This window comes from Mesoplodon bidens (genome assembly GCF_964165515.1).
Source record: "Mesoplodon bidens genome assembly, chromosome: 4".
NCBI lineage: Eukaryota > Metazoa > Chordata > Mammalia > Artiodactyla > Ziphiidae > Mesoplodon > Mesoplodon bidens.
Genome location: NC_138160.1, coordinates 161635359 through 161652238, shown reverse-complemented (window position 1 = coordinate 161652238; position 16880 = coordinate 161635359). Strand labels below are relative to the sequence as shown.

At 46.7% G+C, this 16880-nt stretch overlaps 1 protein-coding gene across 1 annotated transcript in view; it reads left to right on the top strand.

The window, feature by feature from the left end:
* DOCK2 (dedicator of cytokinesis 2) overlaps positions 1 to 16880 on the top strand; it is a 416115-nt gene that overhangs the window by 301863 nt on the left and 97372 nt on the right. The window contains exon 28 of the mRNA XM_081230991.1: positions 14847 to 14945. Within this exon, the coding sequence (XP_081087117.1) occupies positions 14847 to 14945 (99 nt within the window). The remainder of the gene's footprint in view (positions 1 to 14846; positions 14946 to 16880) is intronic.

Sequence of the window (16880 nt, the reverse complement as noted above, 5' to 3'; positions counted from 1 at the left end):
TGTGTGGGGGCACACGCACGCGCATGCTGAGGCTGGAATCAGGACCAATTCTGTGTGGCCTGATGGTAGAGTTTAAAGGAGCGAGTGGGAAGCGGGGAAGAAAGGAAGTTGAAAAGGGGCCTGCAGGGAATCATGCCCTGTACTAAGAGGTGGATTTTTTTATTCCAAGAGTCAGTAGGATCTGCTGAAGATTTTAAGCAGGAGTGAGAGTTGGTCTCATTTCCATTTCAGTAAGCTCACACTCTGACTGCAACATGGAGATGAAAGGGGGCAGCGCTGGAGGCAGGGGACCCCTTAGCAGGCTGCAGCAGTAATCCAGGTAGTGAAGACGGTAGCTTCAGTACGGGCGGTGAGACCAGGGGCAGAGGAATGAACACGTTCAAGACAAATGTCTAATCTCCAGGGCTCGGTGACTCACGGAGTCGGCCGGGGGCTTGCGGGGTGGGGGGCTGCAGTGTTGTGTTGAGGTAGCGGGTGGCTCGGAGAAGGAGCGCACGGGGAGGAGAAGGAGGGGTCTGAGTGGGGAAAGGTGGTGTTGGCATGTTTATTACAAGCTGCCTAGAGAGTGTCCCAGGGGAAATGCTCAGTACAAAGCTAGAGGGCCGGCATTCTCTTTATTTATCAGAAAAGACCCTAAAGCTGTCAACACTTTGTAATCTTATGATCTTATGAGAAATGACCAGAAGAATGACGGCTTGACCCCAATCATAGACTGGTTGGTCTAGCTTGTAATATGGCTCAGGGTGATCAGCTAACATAACAGGAGCCCTCTGGGCACTGGGACAGCTAAGGAGACCTTTTTTCTTTAAAATCACGGCAAGTGGGACAGTCCTCCTGGTCTCCTTGATGGGAGTCCACTCACTCAGTCACTCACCCATTTGGGAAGCCTTTAACTGAGCAATTTCCACGTGCCAGGTAGAGAGGATACAGGATGTGGAAGAAAGTCCCTGCCTTTGAGTGTCTCTAGGGCTAGTGGAGAACACAGACGCCAGGGCATGTGATTACAATTCCATGTTACAGGCAGGAGGAGAGTTGGATGTCAGTGTTCAGGAGACCCAGATGTTCTTAGACTTTGGACTGCTAAGTATCACCATGGAGTAGGTGCAGATACTTATGGGATGGTTTTCAGTTTTCATTTTGGTGACTTGTGCAAAACTCACAACCACAGAGAGACTGGGACTTCAAATTAAGTTTCACAATTTCTATGTTTTTTGATTTTATCACAAGTCTGATTCTCTCTGAGTCCTTAGGAAGGCCACCCCCAGGGTCTACTCACTTGATGCTGTATTAATGGTGATGAGGACAATGAAAGGAGAAAGATTTGAGTGTCATTGGAGCAGAGGGAGGGAGGGAGTGCCTAGCTCTGTCTGGACAGAAGAGCATCAGGTAAAATCAGAGAAGCCTTCCTGGAAGAGGGGATGGCACCTGCATGGGTCTTTAAAAATGAATTAGACTTCATGGTGTGTAAAAGAAGGCATCTTTGGCTTGTGCAAATGCCAAGGGAGTGAAGAGAAGTCTAGAGTAGATAGCATGTAGGTGGGAAGAGGGGGCTGGGAGAGAAACAGGATTGACATGGTGAGAAGCCTTGAATGTCATTCTTGGGAGGCATGTGGGCGTGAAGGAAGCAGTGAGGAAGAGGCCTTACCTGCAGGTGCCCACAGGAACCAACCAGGGACATAAAAGAAGAACTACGTAGGGTGTTTGCCAGGGATTGAGGGGTTTCCTGGGACACAGGATTTTCCGTGCTAAAACTGGTAAAGTCCCAGGCAGACCAGGACAAGTTGGTCACTCTTGGATGAGGCCAGGCTCTGGCTACCTGGAAAATGCGTGCCTACCCCCCCCCACCCAAGCCCCTACCTACTTCAGGAGGCAGCTCCCAGTGCTGCCGTAGGGGAGTGCAGAATGCAGAATGGTTATCTCTGACTCTGCTGAATACCCCCGAGAAGCTGAAACTCCAAAATTGATGCAATGGCTTCTAGTTTTAAAATGTTGACAAAAATGTCAATTGTTCTTAAAACACCGTTCCGATGAAACAGAGCATTTCTGTGAACTACATGAGGCCTGTGGGCTGCGGGTTTGAGGATCTTTGGGCAAAGTGACATAAGCAAAGCCCCCATATCCCACCCTGCTCCTGCCCTGAGGCCCCGTGAATGCACATTCAGACACTTTTCATTACACAGAATGACTTCAGTGATCAGTCTTTTGGTTTTTAATTTGATGTTCTTAACCATATTTGGATGCTGGGCACAGAATGTAATAGATCAAAGCACGGATGAATAGTGGTAATAGAGACACCCATTCAATTTTTTTGAAAGGTGAAATTAGTGCTCAGTGGCTTGTTCTTTCCCAAATCTGGAAACCTATGTGGTGAGGAAGTTAAAGGAGAGTGCACATCGCAAACATCATCCTTAGTTGAGGTCTATTTTTCTGGGATCAGGGCAACCCCCTGGCTGAGATAAGAGTGGGAAAGAACAGTCATTTTGCTTTTGGGGAGCTTGGAGGTTCAGGGGCCAGTGGTTGGAGATGGTAGATGATGGTACAGTTGATTCAGCACTGTGGTCAGAACCAGCTCTGCCGCTTCCAGAGGCTGTGTGGCCCTGGGGAAACCACCTAACCTCTCTGGTCCATGGCTTCCCCATTTGTGCTGCAAGGAAGCTGTCTTGCAAGGACTCCCAAGGATCACCCTCCCCCATCAACTGTCTAATTCTAAGCTTTAACTTCAGTTAGACTTTTACTAGGATTTCTCCAGGCCTGCCAGGGTGAAGGAGTCAGCAGGGGTTTTTAAGAACCAATCAGTCCAGACAACTGTGACATCTTTTTTCTTTTCTAGATGGAATTAGTAGATATGGAGCTGTAGTAGGTTGATCTGATACCTGGGTGCCACCAGGACAGCTCTCTGGATGGCATTTTTCATTGTGTCACTTGATTCTTCTTTAGCTGACTGTGGATCAGAACATAGGGATGGGAACTGTGTGCAGGACGAAAGTGTCAAAGGCAGGGGGCTCTCTGGCCAGGGAGCCTCCTGCTCCCAGAGAGAGGACAGTGGGGCAGGTGGGGGAGGACCTGCATTCACGCCAAGCTGCAGTGTCACCTGTATTAATGATGGCAGGGAGAGGGAGTCTGCAGGCAGCTAATGCAGACTGCGGAGGATGGTAATTGGAAGTTGTTACCATTCCAAAGGACAGGGAAGTGGAAGTGGGACAAATGGGAATTTAAGAGGAGGGAGGTGAGCAGAGGGAAAGAATGAAAAAAAAAAAAAAGTGTGATGTCATTTGGAAAATTGCAAACCAATAAATCAATGAGGTATCATTCCCAGGACAGAGAGGAAACTGCCTAAGAAGGAGCCAGCCAGGCAGGGAGCTGGGGGCTGACAGGAAGCCCAAGATCAGTAGGCAGTGCAGTGTCCTCGTCAGGGGTCAGCTGGAACGTGAGCCCCAGCAATGGAATAATGGACTTCTACTCCCTTCTCTCCCCTCCTCCTCGAGGGTTTTTTGTTTTGTTTTGTTTTCTGCGTGAATGACATCAGAAGGACTTCTTTATCCCAAAGGGAGCTCGTTAATGTGGACCCTTGGAGTCAGCTTTTCAAACACTTATCTCTGAGTTCAGCTTCATAGGATTTTTTTCATCACTGGGATCAGCTTCATAAAAGCCAGAGCATGATAATTCTGCCAGTTTTTACTGTTAACAGATGAAATAGTACTCCCTTTATAGAAATGAAGAGCAAGGACTTTGGGTAGCTTTCTTTAGTTCCCAAGACCTTGTCAACAGAGCTGGCCTGAAGGCAAGCCAGTAGGCAGATGCCTGCATGACATCCAATTATCAACAGATTGAGATTCAAAGCCCTCAGCCTGGCATTCAAGGTCCTTCCGTCTGCGCCTCCAAATATCTCTTGTGATCTCCCTCTGTGAACCTCTGTTGTACCAAAACACTTTGCTCATTTTCACCTCTGCTTCTTTCCTCACTGTGTTCCATATAAAAGTGGGACAGGAATTTCTCAGCACATGTATTATCCCTCTCTCCCTTGCCTGTAGCAGACATCACTAATTGATTGCCACACTCTTTCCTGCTGAGGTGGGACTTGGCGTTAGAATCATTCCCCACACAGCTCTTTCGGCAGTTACTACCAATCAATCAGATTATAAAATGAAATGTTTTTCCTATTATAGATGTCCTTTCCCACTCTTAGCTTAATCTCTTTCACTCTTCTCATTCCTCAAATCCCACATGCTCCATGAAATTTCCCCTGAACATTCCTAACTACAGAGGTCATTCCCACTTCTTAAAAGCCTAGCGGAAACTATAACATTCATGTTGCACCTGTCATTCAGCATCATAAGGTATATATCTCTCTACGATGCGAGTTTCTCACTTCAGCACTAGTGACGTTTTGGCCTGGATCATTCTTTGCTGTTAGGCTGAACTGTGAATTACAGGATGTTTAGCAGCATTTCTAGCCTCTACCCAATAGATGTCAGCCTCCCCCTCTCCCTGTATGTGACAGACAGAAATGTTTCCAGTTTCCAGACATTGGTAAATACCCTCTGGGGGAGAAAATTGCCTCCAGATTAGAACTACTGTATTGAGAGTATTGAGAGAGAGAGGGAGGGAAGGGGAGGGGAGGGGAGGGGAGGGGAGGGGAAGAAAAGGAAGGGGAGGGGAGGGGAGGGGAGGGGAGGGGAAGAAAGGGAAGGGGAGGGGAGGGGAGGGGAGGGGAAGAAAGGGAAGGGAAGGGGAGGGGAGGGGAGGGGAAGAAAGGGAAGGGGAGGGGAGGGGAGGGGAAGAAAGGGAAGGGAAGGGGAGGGGAGGGGAGGGGAAGAAAGGGAAGGGAAGGGGAAGGGAGGGGAGGGGAAGAAAGGGAAGGGAAGGGGAGGGGAGGGGAGGGGAGGGGAGGGGAGGGGAGGGGAGGGAAGAATCTTCCTTATGAATCTGAGACTTGCAGGTATGGACCATGATCGTATCTGATATAGTTCCTTACACATAATAGGTGCTGAGTAAATATTTGCTAATTGGTTGATTAATTGGGAGTGAGGAATTGTCTGGGAAGGGGGAAAACCCTTCCCTAGTGTGGACTGAGAGTTACACCATCAGTGTGTCATTGCTTCGGTTAAGCCCTGCCGAGTTGAGCAATGCAGAGGGCTTGCAAAGAGGCCACCTCCACACACACCCGATAAGCTGTTACCAGACCCCATACCTGCGTGTGCTGGGACTAGCAGGTCATTTGCAGCAGGGACATCTAGACCTATTTGGGGCGGTGGGAGGAGGTGCTAGGAGAGGGCTGGTTGAAGAGTGAGGCTTGAAGCTTAGAACACGATGTGGGAGACCTTCCTCACTCTTCTTCACTTGTCTTCAGTCCTCATGGAGGAAACAGGAGGGCTCAACTGAAGACATCCTTTTATCCACAAAATAATCATCCCTCCTGAAAACTCTCTCTTACCTGGCCGCCTGGCTGTCTGTGAACATATTTATCTGCCTGCCCCCCCCCGCCCGCGCCTCTTGAAACATGGAGTCTCTGTAAAGGGAAACAAAGGGCAGGGAGAGCTTGTATAAATCATTATCCGCAGTGCAGCTCTCCAGGTCCACAGAGAGGTCTAAATCATCCTTCACGAGTCAACCAAAAGCTAACTCCACACTTCCCCAGCTGATCAACTAACTGTTCCTGGTGAACTGGAAAGAGAGCTGAGGCTGAGCATTGCAAGAGGGCTTTTTGAGTGCCCGTGGTGTTGCCAGGCTCTACAGGGACCCTCTACACCCAGCTTCTGCTTTGTCCTTACAACAGTCCTATAGTCACCACTGTTATCCCCATTTCAGAGACCAGAGAACTGAGGCTCAGAGAGGTAAAGTAACTTGTCCAAAGATCCAGAGCATATTGAAGAGAGCTGGGATTCGATCCCAGTACTTAGTATGCCCTGCTCAGTGCCTTCCAGGAAAACTGCTTCTATGCAAAACCAGATATATTTCCTAATATGTGGTGTTGGTGTCCGTCACTTAACCCTTCTTGGCCTTCAAAACCCCAAGCAATGCAGAAAATGGAGGGGTTATCCTCAGCTGAGCCTAAAATCATGGAGACTCATAAGCCACAGAGCATAGTCATTAAGAGGGCTGGTCTTATTTACGTAGCTAGGTATCAACCCTGACCTACCTACCTATGTAATCTGCCAACCTAGCTCCATCCATCCATCTCTCCATCTCTCCGTCCATCCTTCCATCTCTATTTAGGCACAATAGATGTCTAGAATGTCCTTAACATTCTAGAGGCTTATTAGATTGAAATGAAAAATGAATATTCTTAATATTCAAGGTTAGGCAGGAGGCATGGTGGAGTGAAATATGATGCACTTTTCCTTTCTTCATTATACTTTGAGGTATTGCTTAATTTTCATATCAGTAAGATGATGTCATGATTACAAAACAATATTCTGGAATCCAGCTGAGCTAGGCAAGTCGTGTCACCTCCCTGCTCCTTGATTTCCTCATCTGTAAAGTGCGTGTAGTTTACCAACATCGACTGACTGTTGGGAGGATTAATTGAGATGAAGCCTACACAGTGCTTGGCCCATAGTAAGTGCTCAGTAACTGGTAGCTGTTGGGACCATTGGCATACTTTTCTGCACGGTGTCCGACACATAAATGTCCGACTGATATTAACTTCTCTCTCCTCCAGCTGTTTCCTTGCTTGGCCACAACTTACAAAACGTCCTTATTGATGGATAAGCAGAGGGTTTAGCACATTGCACGACACACTCTTAGCCCTTTAAATGGCAGTTATTATTGTTACCCTGCAGCCCACGCTACCTCCTTCCTGAGTCATAATATCCTTTCGTGACACTTTTTCCTGTTGAAAGTTGACCTTGGTGTCTTATACAACCTGGATGAAAATGTTTGCAGGAGAAGGTGAGGGGCTGTGTAGGATACTCCTGCAGAGCGCACATCCTAGTGATGCTCCTGGCTTTGATTTTTCTCAGGAATACGTGAGCCGAGGACAATACTGTATTCTCCAGGACTCAGAACAGACGTTTCTGCACAGCCCTTCCTGAGGCATTTGGTGCAAAGCTAGGAAGACCACCATCGGTGTGTGTGTTCATTTGTGCACTTCCCCACCCACACCTCCACAGATGTAATGGGAAACATTTAGCAAAATCATCTTCTGTTCAGTTAAAAACTGGGGTGTCCTAAATGATAGCCCGTCTCCTGGCAAGCAGCCTTCTCAAGTCCCACAGGCTCGAATGGCTTTAGTCAGAGGCTGAGAGCCGCTGTAGCAGGCTCCCTCCCCTTCATTCGGCTCTGAACAACAGGGAGACAAACCACTGAACTTGAAGACAAGGGGGATCCACGTAAAACTAGAGTCCATGTCCACACCTGCCGGAGGAGGGTCAGAGTCTGCTATAGAATGGTCAGTTAGTGAGAAAAGCTTGCTGAGGAGTGGTGACACTGCCACAAACAGGAAGGGTCAACACTGAGCACATAGTTGCACTTTTCACGCACCCACCATCCTGGGAACAACTCCAGCGTAGCGTCTTGGAGAAGGGTGGTAAGACATGGAAACCACCTCTTTAAAGAGGGGTTCTTGAAACACACAGCAGCCAGAGCGAGCTTCTTAAAACCCAAATTAATGGCCTCCCTTTGCACTTGGAAGTAAACCTAAACCCTTGCCCCGACCTTCGAGGGCCTTCAGGATCTGGTCCCAACCTGTCACTCGGACCTCATCTTATATGTGCTTTTCCTCATTTTGTACCGTCTTTTCGATCCTCCAGCACTCCAAGCACATCTGACCTCAGGGCCTTTGTATCTGCTACTCAATTGCCCTGGAATGCTGTTCTGCCAGATTTTTGCATGACCAACTCTCACCATTAGATCTTCACCCAAATATCAGCCCTCTAAGAGGCCACCTCAGTCTCCCCTATTGAAAATCGGTCTCCTCCCATCTCAACCTCATTGCTCTGTACTATTCCACTAGTAGCGGATATCACTGCCTAAAATGATCTTACTTATGTATTCACTTGCTTATGGTGTTTCCCCATCCCTGGCCCTAATGAGGGTGTGAGTTCCTTAAGAACAAATCCCTTGTTAATCTCATTCATGACTGTCCAGAGCACCTAGAACCATGCCTGGAACATAGTAGGTGCTCAAGAAATATTTGTTACATTCAGCCATGTGTGAAAGCGTGATCTCACTCTGGCTTGATCAAATATAACTTAAGCTGGAGTAAGCTCAGAAGTAGAACAAAAATTCTTTCATTTCTGTCCTCTCCTAAGGCAAAGGTTTTCTACACATGACCCTAACTTTTCAGTGTTTGGGGGAGTAGTCCCTGTAACATTCTTTTAAAGATGGGGAATACTATAAGAAGTTCAACCTGTCATCTAAAAAATATTTATTGAGCTCATACTATGTGCAAGTTCAATTCCAGATTCTGGTGATACAGCAATGAATAAAGGACAAAAATCTCTGCCCAGGTGGAGCTAACAGTACTGACATGAGAGACATCATGGATTTTGAAAAGAACACAGGTTTTCGAGTCAGAAAGACCCAGATTCTAATTGCTGCCCCACCATATACTAAATGTCTGTCTAGGCAAGCTGCGTGACCTCTATGCATCTCACTTTCCTCATCCGTGAAATGGGCATAAAGTTGACCTAATGAGGTTGTTGAGAGGACTCAGTGAGATGATAAAGGTGGAGTCCTAAGCACAAGGAATGATTGAACAGAATTTGCTTGCCTTTCACATCCCTTTGCGATTAAACACCTCATTGTGTCCTTTGGAAGATTTAAAGCGACCCCACACTACAGAGCCACATGCACAGGCTCCAGCCAAGATCAGAAAGTGTTCGTTTCAAAGGAAGAGTGTGTGGCCACTTGAGTCTCCCCTTCCAGCCTGGGTTCAAAGCAGCCTTGTTACCACACCCCCCCCACCCCCACCCCGCTCTTTGACAGTGAGAATAGCTCTCTGAGGAGACGCCTTGCCTGCGATTCTGGCCCTGGTGATGCTGGTGAGCTGATCATTAATGCCCACAGTTCCAGATAGTGGTGCACACAGCTAACTCTAAAGAGTTGCTGTGTTGTACAGATGGAACATGTCTGGGTGCATCCAGAGTACATAGCATCCAAGAGGCACATTCCCGTCTTCCTGTGATGTTATGCTTTGACATGGATCAGGCTACACAAAACCCCTGGATCTGTGCCCATCAAGAATCTTCTCCCTGAAGGAAGGTGACTTGGTTTACTCTGTCATACAGCAGGGTCCCTGGGTAACCAAAGAATGTCACTGCACACAAAGACAGGCACTTCCTAAAGCCAAACAGCTGGAAGACTAAGCTTTCGATGACGACAGTTACATTTCAGGCTTTTGAACAACCTGGGCACCGTTGTCATTCATCCTACCTGCCAGCAACTGTCCCCAAATAAAAGAAACCTCCCAACATGCCCTGCTCGAAGAGGCACACACGCGGTTTACTAAACAGCTTTATTTGGGGCGTGTTGTTAACCAGAGGCATGTTCAGAGTCAAAGGACACTTAGCTCTTTGTCCAAAGCTGTGATTGGGAGTGCTTGATGCATCCACGGACGGTCAGGGGTAGGTGGGGTCATCATATCCTCTGTCCAGGTCAGGAACTTCAGTTAGCCAATCTGCATAGTTTCTCTGGACCAGAGTCAGCAACAGCAACTATAATACTAATAGCTGATCATATTGAGGGTTTTCTGTGTTCTAAGTGCTCTATACAAATTGATTTAATTCTCACCAAAACTGTATGCAGTAAGAACTATTTCTATTCCCTTTTACTCTGGGGCACAAGACACTGCCCAAGGTCACATGCCTAGTAAGAGGTAGAGCTGAGATTTGAACTCAGGCTGTCTGGCTCCTAGGTCTCCACCTGACGTTCGTTCTTTGGAGCACAACCTCATCCATCCGGCTCACTGCTGCACCCGGGCACCTAGCACAGTGCCCAGAGCTTGAGAGACCGCACACACTACTTTGCCCAAAGATTGCTGCAAACTACAACTCTGAGCTTCCTGACAAAGCTCTAAGATGAACGGGTTTTAGAGTCCCTGATTTCCTCACACCATAGCCTCCTACCTCCGGTCCTGGATCTGTCACAAAGACAGCACCAATTCCGTCCAGGAATAAAATCTGTTATATAACCGCATGGTAGACATGGGGGTGAATGGAAAAGCAACCTGAGAGTGGCCTTTGGCTACTCCTAGTCTTCAAAAGAATTGGATGGCCCCATAGATAAAACTTCTCATCTCCCTCGGCATGCAAAGTTTCCTCGCTCCTCTCCTCTCCTCGGCGCTCTCTGTATTTTATTTTATTTTGGTCGAGCACATTATTTGAAGTTACTATGGCAACGTGTCACCAGCTGGCATCGCATAGTAATGCTGGCATTTAGGTAGCAAGCTCCCGAAGTCGGCTCTTTCCCTTCCTCTGCGATCTCATCACTCCCACTGATCTCAGGTGAGCCGGGGGACGCATTGCAGCAACCATGCCCCTCTCCCCTTGTTTGGTTAGCTCTTCAAGGCAGGGCAAACTGGTCACCTCTTTCCGGCTCACTCAGCACTGCAGGGTCCTGACCGTGTGTGTAGGTGTGTTTGCTTTAGAGGTGGTTAAATAGATATGTTTGAGTGTTGTGCACCAAAACTATTGGCCTTATCAATAAGATGATGGTGATCATCATGATGATGATTTTTTATGCAAAGGAGTAGATTGATTTGGAGAGGGCTCCTCTCCTGATCGCAGTCACCCAGTATCCCAGCTAATTAATATTAATGACACAATAGTGGGTTTCTCTTTTTCCTCTCTTGCCATCACACAGTGAAGAGACCCTGATTGTTTTCCTTTGGAGCTTCAGCTCTCTCCCAGGTGTGCAAGAGCCCCCTACATACTGACGGGCTGAATTGTCTGGATCAATTGATTGTCACGGATCCCTGAAGAGGGTTCTATATGGCAAATAAGCCCTGCCACTCCAGGCGTTAAGTAGCCCCTCATCAGCCAAGTGCCTGCAATGATGGCATTTATTTTTACACGTTTGACCTAGTTTCAAACCATGTCTCTTCATGCTGTGATTCATTAGCTACATTTTAAACCACCCCGGATGGAGCCGAGGTGACTCTGCCTGGTTTGTGACAGTATCTCAGATACAGTTTCTCCCCGGAATTTAATATGCAGGTCCCCCTGGTATTCTCTTTTAAGGAGCAGTTTCCTTTCTGGGCACCTGGAATGCTGCTTGGGTATGGATGAGTGGCTGCCTCACGCCTTGGTAGTAAATATATGTTGACCACAAAATTTCCACCAAGGGTGGAAGGCAGGGCATTCTCACTAGCCTGAATTGCAAGGGATCCCTCTAACCCTCTGTCCCCCGTGCAGTATTCAGGCTTTTCCGTGTTGCTGACAGGGCTGGGAGCTTGGGGTCCGACACCATAAAGTTTGAGCAATGTCAACATCAGGAGTGTCTGAGTTGCTAGGGCAAATGCAGTCTGATCATCACCCCCACTCCCAATCCCTACAGCTCTTTCTAAACACTTAAGACATGGTGGATGTAGAAGGTCTCAAACTTGTAAAAGGGAAAAGGGGCAGGAAGCAAAGAGGTGGATTGCTGTGCTGAGGACGCTACTGAAAAAAGGGATAAACGTCAGAGAAACACAATGTGATTCCACCATTCTATCATTGCATGACAGAGAGGGGTTTTTGGTTTTTAATTTAAATGACAGAGAGGAGCCTTTACTGCATTCGAACCTGCTGCTGGTATATCATGCCATTTCAGAAATCAGTCAGTCACACTGGTGCGATTTCTGACAGATTTGATACTAAAGTGGGCTAGACACCATAGCAGACAAAAAGGGAAGCTTCCAGTGGGAAGTAAAGCACTGTCATTTCTCATTAACAGCCAAATGCAGGTAACTTGTCCAAACTTCAGTCACATCACACTACAGATCGTACTGGAAGGCACTCAGCTGGGTTTTTCTATGGGGCAGTTAGAACGAAGAAATGAACAAGCTGGTAAAAGTAATTTTGATTGATCGATGAACTGTACACCCTGAGCAAGTCCTTATAAAAAGATAATGGTTTCTTTCGTAAAATGGTCACTCTCTCTAGATGGGCACTGAAATCCCCTTCCCCTTTTATTTTCATTTAAAATGAAGCATGGAAGTTTCTCTAAACAATGCTTAAGACAATGCAGCCTTTTCAAGGTAATTTCCAGGCAACTTGAGCTTTGAGGTTTGTTGTTTGCTTTTCCCCCCTTCAAATTCAAATCAAGCCTTTGGAAATACCAAGCATTCCGTATCTGTATCTATGCGTTTGGGGCAGCCTGCAGTTCTGACAATGGTGGATTTTCCAACACACACACACACACACACACACACACACACACAAGCTCACAATCCCAGGACTCATTTAAGCCAAAGCTTTAAAAGTAAACTGTTGTCCAAGAGACGATAGCCTTTCCTCTGAGAGGATGATCGATCACAAAAAATAAAACCTACCCAGATCTCTTACCTTTTGAAGCAGTGGAATTACCTGCAGAGAATATCCTTCCTTTCTTTGCAAAATGAGCCAGGCTTGGCCAGCAGCAGAATTACTCCAAAAGAAGAAATAATAAGTCCTTTATATTGTAATTTTCACTGTTTATATGCAAGAAGTGTAGTGGGTCTGCTCACGTAGGAATAAATAAAAAGCCGAAAAAACTGCACGGCAGCTACCATGTGAAAAGGAAAGACCTCTAGTGGCCACTGGCTGAATTCTTGGAGGAAGCCCCTCACAGAAGAGATGGAGGGAGTACAGGAGACACACGCGTGTGTGTGTGCTCTCTCTTTCACGCACACACACACACACACACACACAAACTCAGAAGATTTCTCCCCTCTTGCGTCCAGCCTGGATGGAGGGATAAAAAATAATACGCTTGTTTCTTGGTTTCAGTGGGACCTGGTTAAATTAGCAGTGATGGTGGCATTCTGTCTGGTTTGAAAGGGACAGATAATTTCACAGACTCACCATCACCCCCTGAGGGCATGAGCCGGAGAGAGGATTTGACTCCCTGGACGGCCAAGGCGGTTGGCCCCCGTATAGAGGTTCCAGGTCCCCAGCAACATAGTGTCATTGATGTTACCCCTGAGAGTCCCAGTTTTGTGCCCCCTGCCAGCTCTGCATGTTTTCTGAACATTTATGGTGCATGCGTGTGGTGGTCACTGGCAGACAGAGCTGGCTTCCCAGGCGTGTGACCTGGCCCGGTGCTCAGAAGGATCCTGTGGCTGCCTTGAAAATCTGAAGAATTTTTACAAGGACTCTTCAATTTTCATTTTGTTCTGAGCCCCACAAATTGCACAGCTGGTCCTGCTGACTGAGAAAGCATTTTATCCCTAACGTCCTAATTGAAAAGAACCTAGAAGCAAATGAGAATCTGTATCTTTGGGAGTTACTTTTGGGGATGTGAACTTGAAGAACATTCAATTACCCAAAAGACTTCCTGTGGAGGAATGCAGAAGGAGCTTCCTGGGGACAGCAAGTCTGTTCCTTCCACCACTGTCACTGAACTGTAACCCTGTAATCTGGGAGGATTTTTTTTTTTCACACTATATTTTTTTTTTTGGTCTTTTGGTTTTATTTTTTTTTTTAACAAAGACAGCAGTTTGTGATACAAATATAATACTTGGTTCAAACATAACACATCCAGGCCCACCTCTCTGGTGTGTGTTACGTCTGACACCCTTTAGAAGTGGGGTTTCCTGGAGACACCCGCATCACACCAAGCTGCCCATCTTCCACAGGCCTGCCCTTGACAGTGGGACTTCCTTTGGTTAAGATGGCAGCCCAGTGGAGTCTTGTGGGAGACACTCTTGAGTGGCTTCTCCCAGCGGGTGGATTTACGGTCAGTACTTCCTTTACCAGGTTCCCAGAGTAGATCTCTCTAAATTCTGCTTTCAGACACTAGCCCTGACAGAAAGTGCCACCCTGGTACAGTCTTATAAAATCTGGGAGAGAAAAAGCAGAAGAGGGTGTGGTGATGTATGCTGGTGCATGAAAGGATGTGGTTCTTGCTCCTCTGATCCCATGGATCCTTTCAGACCCACTTCCTCTCCAAGTCCTTGCGTTGATTTCCCTCTTGTCTGAATCCCTCTGGCACTGGATCTGCTTCACTGATCAAAGTCTTCTACTTTTTTCCTCATGGTTGTTCATCTTGCTTTCCCAGCTAGATCATGAACTCCTGAGAGCAAGGACCGCCTCTTCTCATTTTTTTTATCGTCCATGGCCCTTAGCAAGTACTTGTCCCCGGTAGTTGCTGGCTTCTCACTGACTGATTCATGGTCCAACAATTGATACTCTTGTAGGGAACTTCAGTGTATTCAGGGCACCATAGGAGCCATTTGATCCTTCTGATACACCTCTCAGGGTAGATACAGATGGATTATTGTCCCACTTTACAGATGGAACAGTTGGAGATTAGACATGTAAAATTATTTACCAGGAAATCACACTGTCTCCAGAATCTTGATACACGCTGGATCTCCTGACATTAATACAGTGTTCTTTTCCCAGTGCACAAGCAGCTGGAGAGATAATGAATAGGGCCCTTATTGTCTGTATCTGGAGCTCCTGTTATAGTCCTAGTCATGTAATAGGTGTTCAGCAAATGCTTTTTGGATGAATGAGCTGATGAATGAGCCATAAGGAGACATTTACTCTTAGGGAAATTTCACATGCTTATCTGCTAAGGAGAAATTCTCCATCCCTGGGGGACCTTTTTATCCTCACCTGGGATAGAGAGGTGTTTTCCGGTCTGAAGTCAAGTAATTGAAGAAGATGAAATTCATGGTCCTCTCTCCACTGTTTCATGGCATTTTTCTTTATTTCTTGCAGAGTCACTTTGTGGCATGTATGACAGCCATCTTAAACCAGATGGGTGACCAGCACTATTCCTTCTATATTGAGACATTCCAGACCAGCTCTGAACTTGTGGTGAGTCTGTAGGATGCTCTGGGGCAGTGTTGGGGAGATGCGTTACACAAAAGATTCTTGAGAGTTTAGGGCACGAAGGTCTTCCTGTGCGCCTGGAGTATGTGTGGGTCTAAGTTTGCAGGCATGTTCGTGTGATTCCCTGTTTCTCACCCCCATTTAGGCTTGTAAATATCACTTCTGGGACACATCTTCTGTCCACGTCATACATGAGCCCTGAGTGCCTAGTCTACATATGCCTTAAAACCAGTATTTGCTGATGAATCATGGACATTTTGAGGCTTAAGAGCATGAGTGTTGGAGTCACACAGTCTTGGGTTTGAATCCAGGGTTTGTCGCCAGCTAGCTGAGGAAGTTAACTTTAACATTTCTTAAGCCTCCGTTGACCCATCTGTAAAGTAAGGATCATATCATGTCACAGGGCTGTGACGGGATTAAATGAGATCACAGTAGCTCTCACACTGTAGGAGTCCACTAAAAGTTAGCTATTATTACATTATAATAACGAATGCATAGAGAAAGTTGGCCTCTGAGCCCCTTTCTTCTTCTAACCTCTCAGGGCTCGTTTGCTAGGACTGTCTCCCTACGGTGGGTGGCCTGTGGGCCCGTACCTCTGCAGCAGATGATATCATCAACGTAAAGCCCAGCCCGGGCTGTCCCAGGGTGTAGTCGTCCCTTTGCCCTCAGTATGGTCAGCTTTGTCATTGTCTCCTTACTATTGCCAGATTCAGGGGTTCTGCTACCAGGGGCTCACTTTTAACTCTCCTTGAAGGAAGCAAGGGCACCAGAATTGGACCAACCTCAGAGAGTGGCCCACAAAAAGAATCAATAGGGAGCCAATGTCCTGCTCCTTCATCCATTTAGCTTTGAGAAGGTCTCCTAACTGGAGTAGGATTGGCAAGCAATGGAACCTCTTTCTGGATATACAAAAGAATGAAACAAAAGGAAACCTAAACAACCCAAGATTTCTCCCCCTCACGTTCTCTATGTTATGTGACATGGAAATAGAAAGACTGGATTCCTAATTTTTGATCCTCAGCGGAAGGAAAGGTGGGAAGGATGGTAGGAAAGGGAATTGTTATGTATTAAATTATACACTTCTTATGTAATCCTCCAACGGTATGGCATAGGTGTTAGTAGTCACATTTTACAAGTCTACAATCTACTTGCTCAAGACCACACAACAGTATGTAGCAGAGAGAGGATTTGAACCTCTGCCCCAGCCCTTACACCGTGCTGCATCTTCTCATTCAGAAGCCATGCTTTCCATCTGTGAGGCAGAGGTCTTGTCTTCTCCATTCCCACAGGAAGGGAGTGTGCCTGTGACGATATCCACACCTCCCCAGGTGACGTCAAGGATGAACGATCATACTCACCATCGTCATCCTCGAGCACTTAGTGAACACTTACAGTGGGCCAGACTCTGTGTGGAGCATCTCATAGACAGTGTGCACTTAATCAACCCTTTGAGGTAGATGTTATCCCCATTCTGCGAATGCAGAAACTGGGACTTAAAGCATTGAGGTAATTTTCCCTAGAAGCAATGATTGCTGGAAAGGAACGAATCTCATTTCCAGAATTTTGCAATTTAGCTTAAAGCAGTGATTTTCAAATTATATTTCTCCTAGCCTCACTATCTTCTACCATAAACACACACACACACACAGGCGTGCATGCATGCATGCACGCACACTTCAACCAGAGCTGTTTTCTACTTTTATCTATTTTATATATTAGGTTCCAGGTAAGATTTTCTCTGAACAAAGAATTCTGCTATTAAAATAATCTAAAAACCGCTGGCTTAAGGAAAGAACTCTGAACGGGTTTCCTATGGATTTTGATTTTACCTTAAGCAAATAGGCTGGATGCCTTCATTTCCTCTAGCTCAGGAGGGCGCCAGTGGTTCTGGTCTTCGCTATCTAAATTTGTCTTGAATTT